Below are 21232 nucleotides of genomic sequence, written 5' to 3' on the forward strand. Positions count from 1 at the left end.
CGCTCGGATGTCGTCCCAGTTCCAGCGGATTTTTCCCAGCCAGCTTCTGCCAAACAGTGTGGGGCCATCCCCTGGCACGATCCACAGTGAGAGTTCGTGCACCGCTCCATCATAGGAGACTTTTACTGATGCACTGCCAGTTACTGGGATCAGCTCTTTAGTGTAAGTTCTCAGCTTGGTGTGAATGGGGCTAAGTTTGGGCCTGTGTGCCTTGTTGCGCCACAGCCTGTCGAAGGCCTTTTTGCTACTGACTCGCACCCGTGTCCAATTCCATGGATACTGGAATTCCATCCAATTCAACTTTTAGCATGATCGGTGGACATTTTGTGGTTAATGTGTGTACCACATACACTTCTGCCTTCTCGGTTCGAGTCTCTAGTTCAGTTTGATCCACCATGTATCGGTCTTCCTCTGCAACGTGGTGGTTTGCAGGGTTTGCAGCTCGTCTGCACATTCGCTGGAGGTGTCCCATTGTTCCGCAGCCTTTGCACGCACAGTGCTTGAAGCGGCATTGATGGGCCCGATGATCACCTCCACAACGCCAACAAGGTGTTAACTGCCTCGCATTAACAATTGATGGCGGACTCTGGGTCATCTGAGGTCGGGCAGCTGCAGGCGTGTACATCCTGCCGTATGTATTCCTGCCTGAAAACGACGTTACTTTGTGCACAGTACTAGCCTAAACCTCTTTATGCTGCGAAATTTGTTTGGTGTTATCGCTGTTGGATATAAATAGCTGGGCTATCGTTATGGCTTTGCTCAGGTTCGGTGTTTCAACAGTCAACAGGATAACCTCATACCAGTAAAACCCGTTGTGTAAGCTGGGCACCAGTTGGACTTTGGTTGTTACACAACTGGGGTTGACAAATTGTTGCAGCTTCCTCATTTCCCAGACAATATCGGTTTGCTTTGTGAAGTCTCTCTCTCTCGCTCACTCTCTCTCGCTCACTCTCTCTCTCGCTCTCAATCTATGGTCACAAGAGAATTAGCCAGGCAGCAGGTGAGTCTTGTTTTCATGTTCTCCCCTGTCATGTATCTCACACTACTGTACATAACTGTATCTTACCATGCTATACATGACTGTAACTAGAGATGACCTGTAACCATAAGCTTACCTGACCACCAGGGGTGCACTTGCAGGTGACACTGGATACCTGTCCCAGACAGGTATATAAGGACAGGTCTCAGGCAAGTGTGGCATTCGAGAGCTGTGTAATAAAGGTGCAGGTCCAGAATGACCTTGACTTCAGTATGTGCCTCGTGTGAATCTGTACTGAGGGGACAGGATTTTACATTGGCAACGAGTTACGGGATTACAGAATCCACAGAATGGCGAACAATGGCTCAGAGGAAAAATACAATGTGGAGATAATTGGGAGGACTTTATAGAAAGGCTCCAGCAAAGCTTTGTAACCAAAGACTGGTTGGGCGACAATAAGGCAGACAAGAGAAGAGCCCATCTCTTGACCAGCTGTGGCTCGAAAACATACGCCTTAATGAAGGACCTGCTGACACCCGAGAAACCAGCAAGCAAGTCGTTTGAAGAGTTGAGCACACTGGTAAGAGACCACCTGAAGCCAGCGAGCAGCCTACACATGGCCAGACACAGGTTCTACAACTACAGACACTGTGTGGGCCAGATCATACCCGACTTCGTGGCGGAACTTCGGAGGTTGGCTAGTTTATGTGAGTTCTCCGATGAACTAAGGAGAGAAGTACTGAGAGACTTTTTTATTGAGGGAATAGGCCACGCAGGCATATTCCGAAAGCTCATAGAGACCAAGAACTTGACCCTAGAGGCAGCAGCACTGGTTGCACAGACATTCTTGGCAGGAGAAGAAGAAACGAGGCTGATCTATACTGCGGGTACGACAACTAACAAAACATCGGAACAAGGGGTTCACAGCGTGGAACAAGCCGCTACCCCCACACACAGACAAAAGCGGGAGAGCAGGCTCTCGACAGCAGGCAGTGGTGCCAGAAGCCATCAAGGGCCACAGGAACGGCCGTTCACACCTCATCAACCCACAATGTGAACAATCAACTACAAACTGAGAGAAGCTCAAGAGAGATCAGCCAGACGCAGCTCATCCTTCGGAAACAATAGAAGTGGTCTGTGCTGGAGATGTGGGGAAGGCACTCAACAAGGGGGTGTCGATTTCAACATGCTGTTTGCAGAAACTGTGAATATACAGGGCATCTGGCCCGCATGTGCAGAAAAACAGCAGCTCAGCTGGTATACGAATCGGATGGGTCGGAAAGCGGACCAGAAGATGGTGGGGACAGTACCCGGGACACCGATGTACAGCGGGTCAACACGATCAATGGCCGCTGCTCCTACAACAGAACGCCTCCTATAATGATGAGGGTCCTACTCAACGGGATACCCGTCAACATGGAGCTGGATACGGGAGCGAGTCAATCTCTCATGAGCGCTCAACAATTTGAACAACTGTGGCCGCACAAAAGAGACAGATCAAAACTCACAAGGGTCGACACCAAACTAAGGACCTATACCAAAGAAATCGTACCAGTCCTCGGCAGCACCATGCTCGCTGTCACACACAGAGGGACAGTGAACCGACTTCCCCTGTGGATTGTCCCCGGAGACTCCCCAGCACTGCTGGGGAGAAGCTGGCTGGCAAAACTAAACTGGAAATGGGATGGTGTCCATGCCATGTCATTAGAGGAACGGACCTCCTGCTCAACAGTTATAAAGCGATTTGAACATCTCTTTCAGCCAGGTGTGGGCACTTTCAAAGGGGCTAAAGTTAAAATCTACATCACACAGGATGCTAGACCGGTCCATCACAAGGCCAGGGATGTATCCTATGTGATGAGGGAAAAGATTGAACACGAACTAGACTGGTTTCTGCGGGAAGGCATTATATCACCTGTGGAATTTAGCGACTGGGCAAGTCCCATCGTCCCAGTCATGAAGCCTGATGGATCCGTACGAATCTGTGGGGACTATAAATCTACCATAAACAGAGTCTCCCTACAGGACCAGTACCCGCTGCCCAGAGCGGAGGATTTATTTGCCACACTGACTGGAGGTAAACTTTTCTCAAAACCAGACCTCAATCTGAATATATGACGCAAGAATTGACCGAGGAATCCAAGCTACTCATCACCATCAACACACATCGAGGCCTTTTCATGTACAATCGATGCCCATTCGGCATCAGGTCGGCAGCTGCCATATTTCAGCGCAACATGGAGAGTCTGCTCAAGTCCATCCCGGGGACGGTTGTATTTCAAGACGACATACTTATCACGGGCAGGGACACCGACTCCCATCTCCGTAATTTGGAGGAAGTACTAAAACGGTTGGATCGGGTAGGCCTACGAGTCAAGAAATTCAAGTGCCTGTTTCTCACACCCGAGGTTGAATTTTTGGGCAGAAGGATTGCCGCTGATGGAATCCACCCAACAGAGTCCAAAACAGAAGCAATTCGCCTAGCACCCAGGCCCCGGAATGTCTCAGAACTGCGCGCCTTTCTCGGGCTACTCAATTACTTTGGGAACTTTATGCAGAAATTAAGCACGCTGCTGGAGCCTCTCCACGTGCTACTCAGGAAGGGGTGCGATTGGTTTTGGGGGACGCCCAGGAACGCGCTTTCAATAAGGCACGCAACCTTCTGTGTTCCAACAGTGTTTTGACTTTCTTTGATAAAAACATAGAAACATAGAAAATAGGTGCAGGAGTAGGCCATTCGGCCCTTCTAGCCTGCACCGCCATTCAATGAGTTCATGGCTGAACATTCAACTTCAGTACCCCATTCCTGCTTTCTCGCCATACCCCTTGATCCCCCTAGTAGTAAGGACCTCATCCAGGTAAAAAGCTATTCTTACATGTGATGTGTCAGCGTATGGGGTCGGGTGCGTTTTACAACATGTCAATAGTGCGGGCAAATTACAACCCATAGCTTATGCCTCCAGGTCACTTTCGCGGGCGGAGCGCGGGTACGGAATGGTAGAGAAGGAGGCGCTCGGATGCGTGTATGGTGTCAAAAAGATGCACCAATTCGGGGCCAAGTTCGCGTTAGAAACCGACCACAAGCCCCTCACGTCCCACCTATCCGAGAGCAAGGCAATAAACGGCAACGCCTCGGCGCGCATTCAACGGTGGCCACTCATGCTGGCGTCCTACAACTATACCATAAGGCACAGACCAGGCACAGACAACTGTGCCGACGCGCTTAGCAGGCTACCCCTGGTGACCACAGAAGGGTCTGATGAAAAGGATTGCGAGATAGTCATGGCAATCAATGCCTTTGAGTCCACAGGTTCGCCCATGACGTCTTGCCAAATCAGAGCCTGGACGGCCAGCGACCCCACGTTATCCTCAGTAAAAAGATGTGTCTTAACTGGTGACTGGGCAGAGGCTCGCGATGCCTGCCCCGAGGAGATCAAACCTTTCCTTAGGCACATGCATGAGCTGTCACTACAAGCAGACTGACTGATGTGGGGCAGCCGAGTAGTCATGCCTCTGTGAGGCAGAGAGGCGTTTGTCCGGGAGCTCCACCGCGAGCACCCGGGGATCGTTCTCATGAAGGCCATAGCCAGATCCCACGTCTGGTGGCCTGGTATTGACGCGGACTTGGAGCTTTGCGTCCGAAGGTGCATCATTTGTGCCCAACTCAGTAATGCCCCCAGGGAGGCTCCCCTGAGCCCCTGGCCCTGGCCCACCAAACCGTGGTCGCGGGTGCACGGAGACTATGGTGGCCCATTCATGGGCAAAATGTTCCTCGTAGTTGTAGATGCATTTTCAAAGTGGATCAAATGCACCATTTTAAACTCGAGCACAACCTCCACCACTGTGGAGAGCCTGGGAACCATGTTTGCAACGCACGGCATTCCTGACATATTGGTCAGTGACAATGGTCCGTGCTTCACCAGCGCAGAATTCCAAGATTTTATGAGTGACCACGGCATAAATCACATTAAGACGGCACCGTTCAAGCCGGCCTCCAATGGCCAGGCGGAGCAAGCAATGCAGATCATTAAACAAGGCATGCCCAAAATCCAAGGTCCCACGCTGCAGGGTCGCCTGTCGTGACTGCTACTGGCATACAGATCTCGTCCGCATTCATTGACTGGGATCCCCCCCCGCGCAACTATTGATGAAACGGACCTTAAAGACAAGGCTCTCATTAATCCTCCCAGACATGCATGAAATCGTTGAGGCAAAGCGCCGTAAGCTAACTGAGTACCATGACCGAAATTCGAGGGGGAGGTGGAATGAGATAGGGGACAAAGTGTTTGTGCTAAACTATGGCAGGGGTCCCAAATGGCTTGCAGGGACAGTAACGGGCAAGGAAGGAAACAGGCTACTGGCGGTACAAATGGACAATGGCCAAACCTGCCGGAGGCATGTAGACCAAGTCAAAAGTAGATTTACCAATAACACTGCTGAACCAGAACCAGAACTCACACCACACCTGGTGGACAGACAGAGGGAACAACCTGAGGAAAGGGAAATCCCAACAGACAGCCCAGGCGAGACACCAACAATCACCCCGAAAGAAAAACAGGCACCAAAGCAAACAACTGAACCACAACTAAGACGCTCCACGCGAGAGCGTAGACCACCTGAGAGACTGAACCTATAAAGACAATAAGACCTTGGGGGAGGGTGATGTCATGTATCTCACACTACTGTACATAACTGTATCTTACCATGCTATACATGACTGTAACTCGAGATGACCTGTAACCACAAGCATACCTTACCACCAGGGGCGCACTTGCAGGAGACACTGGATACCTGTCCCAGACAGGTATATAAGGACAGGTCTCAGGCAAGTGTGGCATAGGAGAGCTGCGTAATAAAGGGGCAGGTCCTGAGTGACCTTGACTTCAGCATCTGCCTCGTGTGAGTCTGTACTGCAGGGACAGGACTTTACATCCCCCGTGATTGTTCTTATTTTCAATGTCTGATGTTGTGCGCGAGACCCCGAGAGTTAAGGTTCAGCCCCAGCTGGAGAATTGTGTCCAATTCTGGGCACCGCACTGTAGGAAGGATGCCAAGTCCTTGGAGAGGGTGAGGAGGATGTTACAGTCATAATAAAGTGATGCAACTGAGTACTGTCGACTTGAGTTAGTGTGACCTTAGCTCCTTTATTCAAACTCCAGAGTGCTGGTACCTTGTGGGTGGCCTGCTTATATACAGTGCTCCCAAGGGATGCTGGGATCCCTTGGGACTCCAACAGGTAAGCCCTCTGGTGGTGGTATGATACAGGTTGCCTAGGGTTGCATACATAACATCACTCCCTCCCAAAGTCAATAGTACACTTATTTACAGGGTGAGACGACCTGAGGCTTTTCGCTCCCTTGTCGATCGTCTCGGTACAAACACAGGTGTGGGTGAGTTGGTTGGTTCTTTGCTGGGCTGCTGGCCTTGCCGGGCTGCTGGGGATGGTGAGTTCGGCTTCGTGGTAAATCGTGATGTCGGTTGCCACTTGTGTGTGTGTTGGAGGGTCGAAGTTGGTGGTGTCCTCTTCGGGTTGTTCGTGGCTGTTAGTGAACCGCAATTTGGTTTGGTCCAAATGCTTTCTGCAAGTTAGTCCATTGGCAAGTTTGACCTGAAACACCTACTCCCTTCTTTGGCTACGCCAGTGCCAGAAAGCCATTTGGGACCATGTCCATAGTTGAGTCCAAATACAGGATCATTGATCTCAAAATCGTGTGACATGTTTGCGCGATCATGGTACACACTTTGTTGATACCGCTTGCCCTCCACGTGATCATAGCGATCAGGGTGGACTCGAGAGAGCCTTGTTTTGAGCGCCCTTTTCATGAGCAGCTCGGCTGGGGGAACCCCGGTGAGTGACTGGGGTCTGGTGCGGTAGCTGAGCAGGACTCGGGACAGCCGGGTCTGCAGGGAGCCTTCCGACACACGTTTCAAGCTTTGCTTGATGGTCTGAACTGCCCGTTCTCGCCTGGCCGTTGGATGCGGGCTTGAACGGGGCAGATGTGACCTGCTTGATCCCATTGTGGGTCATGAATTCCTTGAATTCAGTGCTGGTGAAGCACGGCCCATTGTCACTGACAAAGGCATCAGGCAGGTCGTGCGTGGCAAACATGGCTCGTAGGCTTTCGATGGTGGTAGTGGACATGCTTAGAGACATTATTACATAATCCATTTTGAATAAGCATCCACAACAACCAAAAATATTTTGCCAAGAAACGGGCCCGCACAGTCAGTGTGGATCCTAGACCACGGTTTGGAGGGCCATGACCACAAACTTAGCGGTGCCTCTCTGGGTGTAATGCTCAGTTGAGAGCAAGTGTTACATTGGTGCATGCATGATTCTAAGTCTGAGTCGATGCCGGGCCACCACACGTGGGATCTGGCTATAGCTTTCATCATTACTATGCTTGGGTGGGTACTGTGTAGGTCGCTTATGAACGTTTCCTTGCCTTTCTTAGACAAATCCATACGATTACCCCACAAAAGACAGTCCGCCTGTATGGACATTTCGTCTTTGCGCCACTGGAACGGTTTGATCTCTTCATGTATCTCCGCTGGGACGCTGGACCAGCTCCCATTTTGCGATAGAGTTTTTTTTACAAGGGACAGTAAAGGATCCTGGCTGGTCCAGGTCCTGATCTGGCGAGCCGTAACGGGTGACTTAGTTTTCGAATGCATCCATCATCAAGAGCAAGTCAGCAGGCTGTGCCATTTCCACCCCGGTGGTGGGCAATAGTAGCCGACTGAGAGCATCAGCACAGTTCTCTGTGCCCGGTCTGCGGTGGATTACATAGTTGTATACCGACAGCGTGAGCGCCTATCTTTGGATGTGGGCAGAGGTGTTGGTGTCAATCCCTTTGCTCTCTGAGAATAGCGACATGAGCGGCTTATGGTCAGTTTCAAGCTCAAACTTGAGACCAAACAGATACTGGTGCATTTATTTCACCCCGTAAACGCATGCCACAGCTTTTTCATTCATGCTGTAAGCCCTTTTGGCCTTGGACAACCTCCTGGACGCATAGGCGACCGGTTGCAATGTTCCTGATTCGTTAGCTTGTTGTAACACACACCCGACCCCATATGAAGATGCATCGCAAGCTAGCAATAAACATTTACATGGGTAATACAGAACAAGCAGTTTGTTGGAACAGAACAGATTTCTGGCTTTCTCAAAAGCAGCCTCTTGTGATTTCTCCCATACCCAGTTGTCTCCCTTGCGTAGCAGCACATGTAGGGGTTCTAGCAAGGTGCTTAACCCGCGTAGGAAATTACCCAAATAATTGAGGAGTCCTAGGATCGACCTCAGCTCCGTCATGTTCTGTGGTCTCGGCGCGTTCTTGATGGCCTCCCTCTTGGCATCGGTGGATCTGATGCCGTCTGTGCGATTCTTCTCCCTAAGAACTCGACCTCTGGCGCCAGGAAAACACACTTCGAGTGTTTCTATAGGGATTATGTTTCTAAAGGGATCAAGGGGTATGGAGAGAAAGCAGGAAAGGGGTACTGAGGGAATGATCAGCCATGATCTTATTGAATGGTGGTGCAGGCTCGAAGGGCCGAATGGCCTACTCCTGCACCTATTTTTTATGTTTCTATGTTTCAACCTGAGCCCCACGCGATCTAGCCGACTTAGAACCTCTTCCAGGTTCTGCAAGTGTTCGATGGTGTCCCGACCCGTGATCAATATGTCGTCCTGGAAAACCACGGTGCGTGAAACCGACTTTAGCAGGCTCTCCATGTTCCTTTGAAAAATTGCCGCGGCCGACTGAATCCTAAATGGGAATCTATTGTAGATGAACAGACCTTTGTGTTGTGTTGATGCAGGTGAGGCCTTTCGAAGGTTCCGCCAGCTCCTGCGTCATGTAGGCCGAGGTCAGGTCCAGCTTGGTGAATGTCTTCCCTCCAGCCAGGGTCGCAAATAGGTCGTCTGCCTTGGGTAGTGCATACTGGTCCTGTAGCGAAAAACAGTTAATCCCTTTATAGTTCCCTCAAATTCTGACCGAGCGATCGACTTTGAGAACCGGAACAATCGGACTGGCCCACTCGTTGAACTCCACCAGCGTGATGATGCCTTCTCGCTGCAGCCTGTCCAGCTCAATTTCCACTTTCTCTCTCATCATGTATGGCACCGCCCGTGCCTTGTGGTGGATGGGTCGTGTACCGGGAACCAAGTGGATCTGCACTTTTGCCCCCGAGAAACTTCCGATGCCTGGCTCAAACAACAACGGGAACTTGCTCAGAACCTGGGCACATGAGGCATCGTCGACGGATGAAAGCGCTCGGATGTCGTCCCAGTTCCAGCGGATTTTTCCCAGCCAGCTTCTGCCAAACAGTGTGGGGCCATCCCCTGGCACGATCCATAGTGGTAGTTCGTGCACCGCTCCATCATAGGAGACTTTTACTGCTGCACTGCCAGTTACTGGGATCAGCTCTTTAGTGTAAGTTCTCAGCTTGGTGTGAATGGGGCTAAGTTTGGGCCTGTGTGCCTTGTTGCGCCACAGCCTGTCGAAGGCCTTTTTGCTCCTGACTCGCACCCGTGTCCAATTCCATGGATACTGGAATTCCATCCAATTCAACTTTTAGCATGATCGGTGGACATTTTGTGGTTAATGTGTGTACCACATACACTTCTGCCTTCTCGGTTCGAGTCTCTAGTTCAGTTTGATCCACCATGTATCGGTCTTCCTCTGCAACGTGGTGGTTTGCAGGGTTTGCAGCTCGTCTGCACATTCGCTGGAGGTGTCCCATTGTTCCGCAGCCTTTGCACACATAGTGCTTGAAGCGGCATTGATGGGCCCGATGATCACCTCCACAACGCCAACAAGGTGTTAACTGCCTCGCATTAACGATTGATGGCGGACTCTGGGTCATCTGAGGTCGGGCAGCTGCAGGCGTGTACGTTCTGCCATATGTATTCCTGCCTGAAAACGACGTTACTTTGTGCACAGTACTAGCCTAAACCTCTTTATGCTGCGAAATTTGTTTGGTGTTATCGCTGTTGGATATAAATAGCTGGGCTATCGTTATGGCTTTGCTCAGGTTCGGTGTTTAAACAGTCAATAGTTTGCGAAGGATAACCTCATGGCCAATGCCAGGCACAAAAAAGTCTCTTAGCATTTGCTCAAGGAATCCATCGAATTCGCAATGTCCTGCAAGGCGCCTTAGTTCGGCGACATAGCTCGCCACTTCCTGGCCTTCCGACCATTGACACGTGTAGAACCGATACCTCACCATCAGAACGCTCTCCTTCGGATTTAGGTGTTCCCGGACCAGCGTACACAGTTCTTCATAGGATTTGGTTGTTGGTTTCACCGGAGCTAGGAGGTTCTTCATGAGGCCATAGATTGTTGCCCCACAGACGGTGAGGAGGATCGCCCTTCGTTTGGCAGTGTTCTCGTCCCCTTCCAGCTCGTTGGCCACGAAGTATTGGTCGAGTCTCTCCACGAAGGTCTCCCAATCATCCCCTTCTGAGAACTTCTCCAGGATACCAACTGTTCTTTGCATTTTCACGCGGTTGTTCATTACCTCGTCGCCAATTGTTACATTCATAATAAAATGATGCAACCGAGTGCTGTACGCAATGAGTAAGTCTGACCTTAGCTCCTTTATTCAAACTCCAGAATGCCGGTCCAGCGTGTGAGGCCTGCTTATATACAGTGCTCCCTTGGGACTCCAACAGATATGCCCTCTGGTGGTAGTATGATACAGGTTGCCAAGGGTTACAATACATATCAGAGGGAGATTGACCAGAATGGTTGCAGGGATGAGGGACTTCAGTGATGTGGTTAGACTGGAGAAGCTGGGGTTGTTCTCCTTGGAGCAGAGAAGGTTGAGAGGAGATTTGATCGAGGTGTTCACAATCATGAGGGGTCTGGACAGAGTAAATAAGAAGAACCTGGTCCCAGGTGCAGGAGGGTGGGTAACCAGAGGGACACAGATTGACGATAATCGGCGATGGAACCAGAGGGGGAGATGGGGGAGAATGTGTTTACGCAGCGAGTTGTTGTGATCGGGAACGCGCTGCCTGAAAGGGCGGTGGGAGCAGATTCAATAGTAACTTTCAAACGGGAAATTAGATAAATACTTGCAAAGCAGAAGTTTGCCGGGCTGTGGGGAAAGAGCGGGGAGTGGGACTGATTGGATCGCTCTCTCACAGAGCCGGCACAGGAACGATGGGCCGAATAGCCTCCTCCTGTGCTGTGCAATTCTATCATTAACTGCAGGACTCTGATTCCATGAAAAATCGTTTAAAACGATACATGGCTTTCAGATTATTTGATTTGATGGTGACCAGGTGTAGCCGGGTGCAAGTCGACACTGACATAGTTTTCCTCTGAGATATTCAGAGAATGCAATCCATTGTCAGATAAGAATGCAAGACACAGCAGCAGGAGTAGGCCATTCGGCCCTTCGAGCCTGCACCACCATTCAATAAGATCATGGCTGATCATTCCCTCAGTACCCCTTTCCTGCTTTCTCTCCATACCCCTTGATCCCTTTAGCCGTAAGGGCCATATCTAACTCCCTCTTGAATATATCCAGTGAACTGGCATCAACAACTCTCTGCGGCAGGGAATTCCACAGGTTAACAACTCTCTGAGTGAAGAAGTTTCTCCTCATCTCAGTCCTAAATGGCCTACTCCTTATCCTAAGACTGTGTACCCTGGTTCTGGACTTCCCCAGCATCAGGAACATTCTACCTGCATCTAACCTGTCCAGTCCTGTCAGAATTTTATATGTTTCTATAGAAACATAGAAAATAGGTGCAGGAGCAGGCCATTCAGCCCTTCTAGCCTGCACCGCCAATCAATGAGTTCATGGCTGAACATTCAACTTCAGTACCCCCTTCCTGCTTTCTCGCCATACCCCTTGATCCCCCGAGTAGTAAGGACTTCATCTAACTCCCTTTTGAATATATTTAGTGAATTGGCCTCAACAACTTTCTGTTGTAGAGAATTCCACAGGTTCACCACTCTCTGGGTGAAGAAGTTTCTCCTCATCTCGGACCTAAATGGCTTACCCCTTATCCTTAGACTGTGACCCCTGGTTCTGGACTTCCCCAACATTGGGAACATTCTTCCTGCATCCAACCTGTCCAAACCCGTCAGAATTTTAAACGTTTCTATGAGGTCCCCTCTCACTCTTCTGAACTCCAGTGAATACAAGCCCAGTTGATCCAGTCTTTCTTGATAGGTCAGTCCCACCATCCCGGGAATCAGTCTGGTGAACCTTCGCTGCACTCCCTCAATAGCAAGAACGTCCTTCCTCAGATTAAGAGACCAAAACAATACAATATTCCAGGTGAGGCCTCACCAAGGCCCTGTACAACTGCAGTAAGATCTCCCTGCTCTATACTCAAATCCCCTAGCAATGAAGGCCAACATACTATTTGCCTTCTTCACCGCCTGCTGTACCTGCATGCCAACTTTCAATGACTGATGATCCATGACACCCAGGTCTCGTTGCACCTCCCCTTTTCCTAATCTGCCGCCATTCAGATAATATTCTGTCTTCGCGTTTTTGCCCCCGAAGTGGATAACCTCACATTTATCCACATTATACTGCACCTGCATGTATGTGCCCACTCACCTAACCTGTCCAAGTCACCCTGCAGCCTCTTAGCGTCCTCCTCACAGCTCACACCGCCACCCAGCTTAGTGTCATCTGCAAACTTGGCGATATTACACTCAATTCCTTCATCTAAATCATTGATGTATATTGTAAATAGCTGGGGTCCCAGCACTGAGCCCTGCGGCACTCCACTAGTCACTGTCTGCCATTCTGAAAAGGACCCGTTTATCCCGACTCTCTGCTTTCTGTCTGCCAACCAGTTCTCTATCCACGTCAGTACATTACCCCCAATACCATGTGCTTTGATTTTGCACACCAATCTCTTGTGTGGGACCTTGTCAAAAGCCTTTTGAAAGTCCAAATACATCACATCCACTGGTTCTCCCTTGTCCACTCTACTAGTTACATCCTCAAAAAATTCCAGAAGATTTGTCAAGCATGATTTCCCTTTCATAAATCCATGCTGACTTGGACCGATCCTGTCACTGCTTTCCAAATGCACTGCTATTTCATCTTTAATAATTGATTCCAACATTTTCCCCACTACTGATGTCAGGCTAACCGGTCTATATTTACACACTTTCTCTCTCCCTCCCTTTTTAAAACATGGTGTTACATTAGCTACCCTCCAGTCCATCGGAACTGATCCAGAATCGATAGACTGTTGGAAAATGACCACCAATGCATCCACTATTTCTAGGGCCACTTCCCCATATCCCTCGATTCCCCGAGACTCCAAAAATCTATTGATCTCAGTCTTGAATATACTCAGCGACTGAGTCTCCACAGCCCTCTGGAGCAGAGAATTCCAAAGATTCACCACCCTCTGAGTGAAGAAATTCCTCCTCATCTCAGTCTTAAATGGCCGACCCCCTTATCCTGAGACTGTGTGACCCCTGGTTCTAGACTCTCCAACCCGGGGGGGAAACATCCTCTCAGCATCTACCCTGTCGATCCCCCTTCAGAATCCTGTATGTTTCAATGCGATCACCTCTCATTCTTCTAAATTCCACAGAGTATCGGCCCAATCTACACAACCTCTCCTCATAGGACAACCCTCTCATCCCAGGAATCAATCTGGTGAACCTTTGTTGCATCACCTCCAAGGCAAGTATATCCTTCCTTAGGTAATCATCCCTCATCCGTGCCTTTGTTACTTCTAGATTTGACTATTCCAACACACTTCTGCCTGGCCTCCCATATTCTACCCGACGTAAACTAGAGTGTTTGATGGGACAGTGTAGGGGGAGCTTTACTCTGTATCTAACCCCCCGTACCTGCCCTGGGAGTGTTTGATGGGACAGTGTACAGGGAGCTTTACTCTGAATCGAACCCCGTGCTGTACCTGCCCTGGGAGTGTTTGATGGGACAGTGTACAGGGAGCTTTACTCTGAATCGAACCCCGTGCTGTACCTGCCCTGGAAGTGTTTGATGAGACAGTGTAGAGGGAGCTTTACTCTGTATCTAACCCATGCTGTACCTGCCCTGGCAGTGTTTGATGGGACAGTGTAGAGGGAGCTTTACTCTGTATCAAACCCCGTGCTGTACCTGCCCTGGGAGTGTTTGATGAGACAGTGTAGAGGGAGCTTTACTCTGTATCTAACCCGTACTGTACCTGCCCTGGGAGTGTTTGATGGGACAGTGTAGAGGGAGCTTTACTCTGTATCTAACCTGTGCTGTACCTGCCCTGGGAGTGTTTGATGAGACAGTGTAAAGGGAGCTTTACTCTGTATCTAACCCCGTGCTGTACCTACCCTGGGAGTGTTTGATGAGACAGTGTAGAGGGAGCTTTACTCTGTGTATAACCCTGTGCTATGCCTGCCCCAGGAGTGTTTGATAATGAACGTGTTTGTTGTACTGATTCTCCTGTGACCGTTTCACGTTGTTAGGGGGAATATATTTGCCGTGTGATACAGTCGGTTTCGAGTGCTTCCCGCGATGGGGTCTTGGCTCAGCACGAAAGGACCAGGAGAGATCTGGATCGGTGTGGCAGGACCCTCTGGTGCAGGAAAGACCTCTCTGATCCAGGCTTTGCTGGGTGACACAAATGGGGGAGCTCCCCCAGACCCTAATACCGGGTCGAAGGTCGTTCAATACACACACCCGAGACATCCGAACGTAACCTTCTGGGAGATTCCATCGGAGGCCGTGAGCCGGTTGGAGAGCGACCCCTACGACCTGATCATCATCGCCTCCCCGTCGGAAAATTTTGGTTCTGAATTTGCCAAGTTTGCCGTAGGTGGCCAGGCTAAGGGCAAGGCCTGTTACTTTGTCCGCATGAAGATAGACGCTTATATTCAACAGTATGGGTCAAGCATTAGCTCCGTAAGAGAGCTCGATCAGCTGCTCGAAGACATCACCTCATCGTGTAGCAATTGGTTAGCAGAGATGGGTGTACAATCCTCACCGATATTCCTGGTATCCAACGCCCGCACTGATATATATCAATTACCCCAATTCTGCAACACCATCGAAGAGACGATTGATGAACTGAACAGGTGTGTGTGACTTTGGTCCACAGGGTAGATACAGGGAGGGTGTTTCCCCTGGGCTGGGGAGTCGAGAACCAGGGGTCACAGTCTCAGGATAAGGGGTCGGCCATTTAGGACTGAGATGAGGAGGAATTTCTTCGCTCAGAGGGTGGTGACTCTTTGGAATTCTCTGCCCCAGAGGGCTGTGGAGGCTCAAGTCGTTAAGTATTTTCAAGGCTGAGATCGATAGATTTTTGGACTCTCGGGGAATCGAGGGATATGGGGATCGGGCGGGAAGGTGGAGTTGAGGTCAATGATCAGCTATGATCTTATTGAATGGCGGAGCAGGTTCGAGGGGCCGAATGGCCAACTCCTGCTCCTAATTCTGATGATGGCCATCGAGCCTGTTGCGGCTCTGTGAGAGAGCATTCCAATCAGTCCCACTCCCCCCGCTCTTCCCCCATAGTCCTGCAATTGTTTTCACTTTATGTATTTATCCAATTCCCGGTTTGATAGTTACTATTGAATCTGCTCCCACCGCCCTTTCAGGCAGCGCGTTCCCGATCCCAACGCGATCGCTGCGTGAAATGTTTTCTCATGTCCCCTTTGGCTCTTTTGCCGGTGATCTTGCCTTTGCCCATGTCCTGTCACTTGTGAACAAGGCCCTTGCCAACCATGAGCTTATCATGGATGCCTGCATCGGCATCATGGCCCTGATGGAAACTTGGCTGAGGGGTAATGACACACTGCCTTTAATCGAAGCCTCCCCTCCCGGCTGTATCTTCCACCACTTGCCTCGCCCAGACCGCTGTGGTGGCAGTATAACTCTCATCACCAAATCACACCTTGCTCTGTGCTCCTATCCTCCGGCACGTTCTCCTCCTTTGAACATCTCATCCCATTCCTCCCCCTCACCCCTCGTTCAAAATTCTCGTTCTCTACCGCCCATCTAAGTATGATACTAACTTTATCACGGATATACCCTCACTGCTTTCCTCCCTCAGCCTCTGCACCGAGCGACTTCTCATCCGTCTCAATTCTTCATTCTCCCTCTCCTCTGAGTTCACTACCCTCCTGTCTTCCCTTAATCTCTCCCTCCACGTGAACTCCCCAACCCATATTCACGGCCACCCGCTGACCTTGCAATCTCTCGTGGCCTCACTATTCCAACCGTCTCAATCAAAGATAACGGCATCTCTGACCATTTCCTGTATCGCCCTCAATCCACATCCCCCTTCCCCGCTACAAAGCTACCTCCTTCTGCACCGCCCCTGGACAAAACTCTCTCCAAACTCTCTCACTTATCAATTCAAAACTGCCCGACCTTTGGCCGTCCTTTCACCATGACGTTTCTGCAGCCACTGACCTGCTCAACCACACCCTCACCCCCACCTTTGATGCCCTAGTCCCTATTAAAAAGATTACTCTCTCACCCTGGCCGTTCCCCCTGGTACAGTCCTCATCTTTGCTCCAAGGCCAAGGGGTGGAGACTTGCACAGATGTGGCGGACAACTGGTTTAGCCATTCACTACCAGATCTGGCTCGAACACATAAAACATTATCGGGTCCTACTCTTGTCTACAAAAACTGATCATTATTCCAGGATCATTCTGGATTGCAATTACTATTCCGACTACTATTCCCTACTGCTAACCATCTCCTTAAACCCCTCTCCCCTGTCTCCACCACACTCACCTCCAACAAGTGTGAGGAGCTCATGGACTTCTTCATCTCAACGATTGAGACCATTGATCAGCTGCCTCTGCGAGTTCCCTTCCTTCCCCGAGCCCACAAGGGCCAAACTTCCTCTGAGGCTCCCACCTGCCCGAGCCCTGAACTCTCATCTTTCTCACGTTGCTCTCTGATCTCCCCTCTTGATCTCTCCAAGCTCGTCCGTCCATGAGACCCACTTCCTGCTCCCTTGAGCCTATTCCACTAAACTGCTGACCACACAACTTCCTTTTCTGGCTCCCATGTTAGCCGACATTGTTAACGGTTCTCTGTCCTCGGGTACTGTCTCCCTCTCCCTCAAATCTGCCGTCATCACCCCTCTCCTCAAAAAAACAACCCTTGACCCCTCCGTCCTTGCAAACTACCACTCCATCTCCAAACTCCCTTTCCCCTCAAGTCCTTGAACGTGTTGTCACCTCCCAAATCCGTGCCCATCTTTCCCACAATTCCATGTTTGACTCCCTCCAATCGGGTTTCCGTCCCCGAAACGGCTCTCATCAAAGTCACAAATGACATCCTTTGTGACTGTGACAAAGGTAAACTATCCCTCCTCGTCCTTCTCGACCTGTCTGCAGCCTTTGACACGTTGACCACTCTATCCTCCTCCAACACCTCTCCACCATCGTCCAGCTGGGTGGGACTGCACTCGCCTGGTTCCATTCTTATCCATCTAATCGTAGTCAGAGAATCACCTGCAACGTCTTCCCTTCCCGCCCCCACATCGTTATCTCTGGTATTCCCCAAGGATCTATCCTTGGCCCCCTCCTATTCCTCATCTACATGTTGCCCCTCGGCGACATCATCCGGAAACACAGCGTCAGTTTCCACATGTACACTGAGACACCCAGCTCTCCCTCACCACCACTTCTCTCCACCCCTCCTCGGTCTCTAAATTGCCAGACTGCCTGTCCCACATCCAGTTCTGGATCAGCAGAAATTTTCTCCAATTAAATATTGGGAAGACCGAAGCCATTGTTTTCTGTCCCCACCACAAACTCCGTTCCCTGGCCACTGACTCCATCCCTCTCCCCAACTCCTGTCTGAGGCTGAACCAGACTGTTCGCAACCTCAGGGTCATATTTGACCCTGAAATGAGCTTCTGGCCACATATCTGCAGCATAACTTTCCACCTCCATAACATCGCCCATCTCCGCCCTTGCCTCAGCTCATCCGCTGCTGAAACCCTCATCCATGCCTTTGCTACCTCCAGACTTGACTGTTCCAACGCACCCCTGACTGGCCTCCCACATTCTACCCTATGTAGAACAGAGGAGATCCAAAACTCGGCTGCCCCGTGTCCTAACTCGCACCGAGTCCCTCTCACCCATCACCCCCTGTGCTCGCTGCCCCGTGTCCTAACTCGCACCGAGTCCCGCTCACCCATCACCCCCTGTGCTCGCTGCCCCGTGTCCTAACTCGCACCGAGTCCCACTCACCCATCACCCCCTGTGCTCACTGCCCCGTGTCCTAACTCGCACCGAGTCCCACTCACCCATCACCCCCTGTGCTCACTGCCCCGTGTCCTAACTCGCACCGAGTCCCACTCACCCATCACCCCCTGTGCTCACTGCCCCGTGTCCTAACTTGCACCGAGTCCCGCTCACCCATCACCCCCTGTGCTCGTTGAACTACATTGGCTCCCGGTTAAGCAACGCTTCGATTTCAAAGTCCTCATCCTTGTTTACAAATCCCCCCCTGGCCTCCCCCCTCCCTATCTCTGTAATCTCCTCCAGCCCCACAATTCCACAACATGTCTGCGATCCTCAAATTCTGCCCTCTTGAACATCCCTCATTATAACTGCTCCACCATCGGTGGCCGTTGTGATACATTCTTCACGACCTCGCAACACACACAGACTCCAAGATGGCTGTTAACTCAGGAATTTGTCAGTTGACCAGTCAGCTGATGCTTTATTCTTGTAAACAGCAATGGCTGCATTACCACGGCAGTGCACTAGGTCGAGCGATATTACAGCCGTGCCTCCAGCTGCCTGGGCCCCAAGCTCTGGAACTCCCTCCCTAAACCTCTCTGCCTCTCTCTCCTCCTTTTAAGACGCTCCTTAAAACCGACCTCTTTGACCCAGCTTTTGGTCACCTGCCCCAATATCTCCCTATGTGGCTCTGTTTGTCTGTAACACTGCTGTGAAGCGCCTTGGTATGTTTTACTAGGTTAAAGGCGCTATATAAATACACGTTTTTATTAAGTTATCACCTTAAATCCGTGCTCTCTGGTTACTGACCCTCCCGCCACTGGAAGCAGTGCCTCCTCACTCACTCGATCAAAACCCCTCATAATCGTGAACACCTCGATTAAATCTCCCCTTAACCCTCACTGCTCCACAGCGAACCGTTGGGCATTGGGCCACAGCGGCTGCTCTGGGAACCAGGGGTGAAAGGTCAATGATAGGCCAGCATCCACCCAATCCCCTCCAGGGCCAGGGTTTTTAGGGTGTGGGGGCCTGGGAAATGCAGTTGCCCTCTGACCTCACCAAGTGTCTATTTTCATGTCAGATAGGCTTTGCTGCACATCCTGTTCACACTCACACACACTCACACTCACCGACTCACACTCACACTCACCGACTCACACTCACTCACACACTCACCGACTCACACGCACACTCACACTCACCGACTCACACGCACACGCACACTCACACTCACCGACTCACACTTACACTCACACTCACACTCGCTGACTCACACTTACACACACACTCACTGACTCACACTCACACACACACTCACACTCACCGACTCACACTCACACTCACCGACTCACACTCACTCACACACTCACCGACTCACACGCACACTCACACTCACCGACTCACACGCACACTCACACCCACACTCGCTGACTCACACTTACACACACACTCACTGACTCACACTCACCGACTCACACTCACACACACACTCACACTCACCGACTCACACTTACACACACACTCACTGACTCACACTTACACACACACTCACCGACTCACACTCACACACACACTCACACTCACCGACTCACACTTACACACACACTCACACTCACCGACTCACACTTACACACACACTCACTGACTCACACTTACACACACACTCACTGACTCACACTCACACTCACCGACTCACACTCACACACACACTCACACTCACTGGCTCACACTCACTCACACTCGCCGACTCACACTCATATACACTCAAACTCATTGACTCACACTCAGTGACTCACACTCACACACACACACACACACTCAAACTCTCACACACTCACACACACTCACACACACCGACTCACACTCACACACACTCACACTCACTGACTCACACTCACACTCATACTTGCCGACTCACACTCACCGACTCACACACACTCACCAACTCACATTCACCGACTCACACTCACACACGATCACACTCACCGACTCACACATTCACACACACTCACCGACTCACACTCACACTCACACACACACTCACTCACACTCACCGACTCACACTCCCCGACTCACACACTCACACTCATTCACACACACTCACACACACACACACACACACACACACACACACACTCACACACACACACACACTCACACACACACACACTCACACTTGCCGACTCACACTCACACACAATCACCGACTCACACTCCCCGACTCACACACTCACACTCATTCACACACACTCACACACACACACACACACACACTCACACACACTCACACTCACCGACTCACACTCACATACACACTCACTCACTGACTCACACTCACACACACACACTCACCGACTCACACTCGCCGACTCACACTCACACACACACTCACTCACCGACTCACATTCACAACCACACACACGCACACTCACACTTGCTCACCGACTCACACTCACAAACACACACACTCACACTCACACACACACACACACTCACCGACTCACACTCACACACACACACCGACTCACACTCACCGACTCTCACACACACACACACTCACACACTCACTCACCGACTCACACTCACAAACACACACACTCACACACGCACACTCACCGACTCACACTCACACTCACCGACTCACAAACACACACACTCACACACACACACTCACTCACCGACTCACACTCACACACACACTCACTCACCGACTCACACTCACAAACACACACACACTCACACACACTCACCGACTCACACTCACACTCACCGACTCACACACACACTCACACTCACACTCGCTCACCGACTCACACTCACAAACACACACACACTCACACACTCACACACACACTCACTCACCGACTCACACTCACAAACACACACACTCACACTCACACTTGCTCACCGACTCACACTCACAAACACACACACTCACACTCACACTTGCTCACCGACTCACACTCACAAACACACACACTCACACACGCACACTCGCCGACTGACACTCACACTCACCGACTCACACTCACACTCACCGACTCACACTCACGCAC

General features: G+C 50.8%; 2 protein-coding genes across 2 annotated transcripts in view; both read left to right on the top strand.

The window, feature by feature from the left end:
- LOC139275321 (interferon-inducible GTPase 5-like) overlaps positions 1-21232 on the top strand; it is a 314503-nt gene that overhangs the window by 255272 nt on the left and 37999 nt on the right. The gene's annotated exons all lie outside the window — the stretch shown is intronic.
- The window catches only part of LOC139274936 (interferon-gamma-inducible GTPase 10-like), a 25567-nt gene continuing 5306 nt past the window's right edge, over positions 972-21232 (top strand). The window contains exons 1-3 of the mRNA XM_070891677.1: positions 972-1000; positions 13560-13651; positions 14434-15042. Of these exons, the coding sequence (XP_070747778.1) occupies positions 14483-15042 (560 nt within the window). The 5' untranslated portion in view covers positions 972-1000; positions 13560-13651; positions 14434-14482. The remainder of the gene's footprint in view (positions 1001-13559; positions 13652-14433; positions 15043-21232) is intronic.

The sequence above is a fragment of the Pristiophorus japonicus genome, chromosome 10, assembly GCF_044704955.1.
Source record: "Pristiophorus japonicus isolate sPriJap1 chromosome 10, sPriJap1.hap1, whole genome shotgun sequence".
Lineage (NCBI taxonomy): Eukaryota > Metazoa > Chordata > Chondrichthyes > Pristiophoridae > Pristiophorus > Pristiophorus japonicus.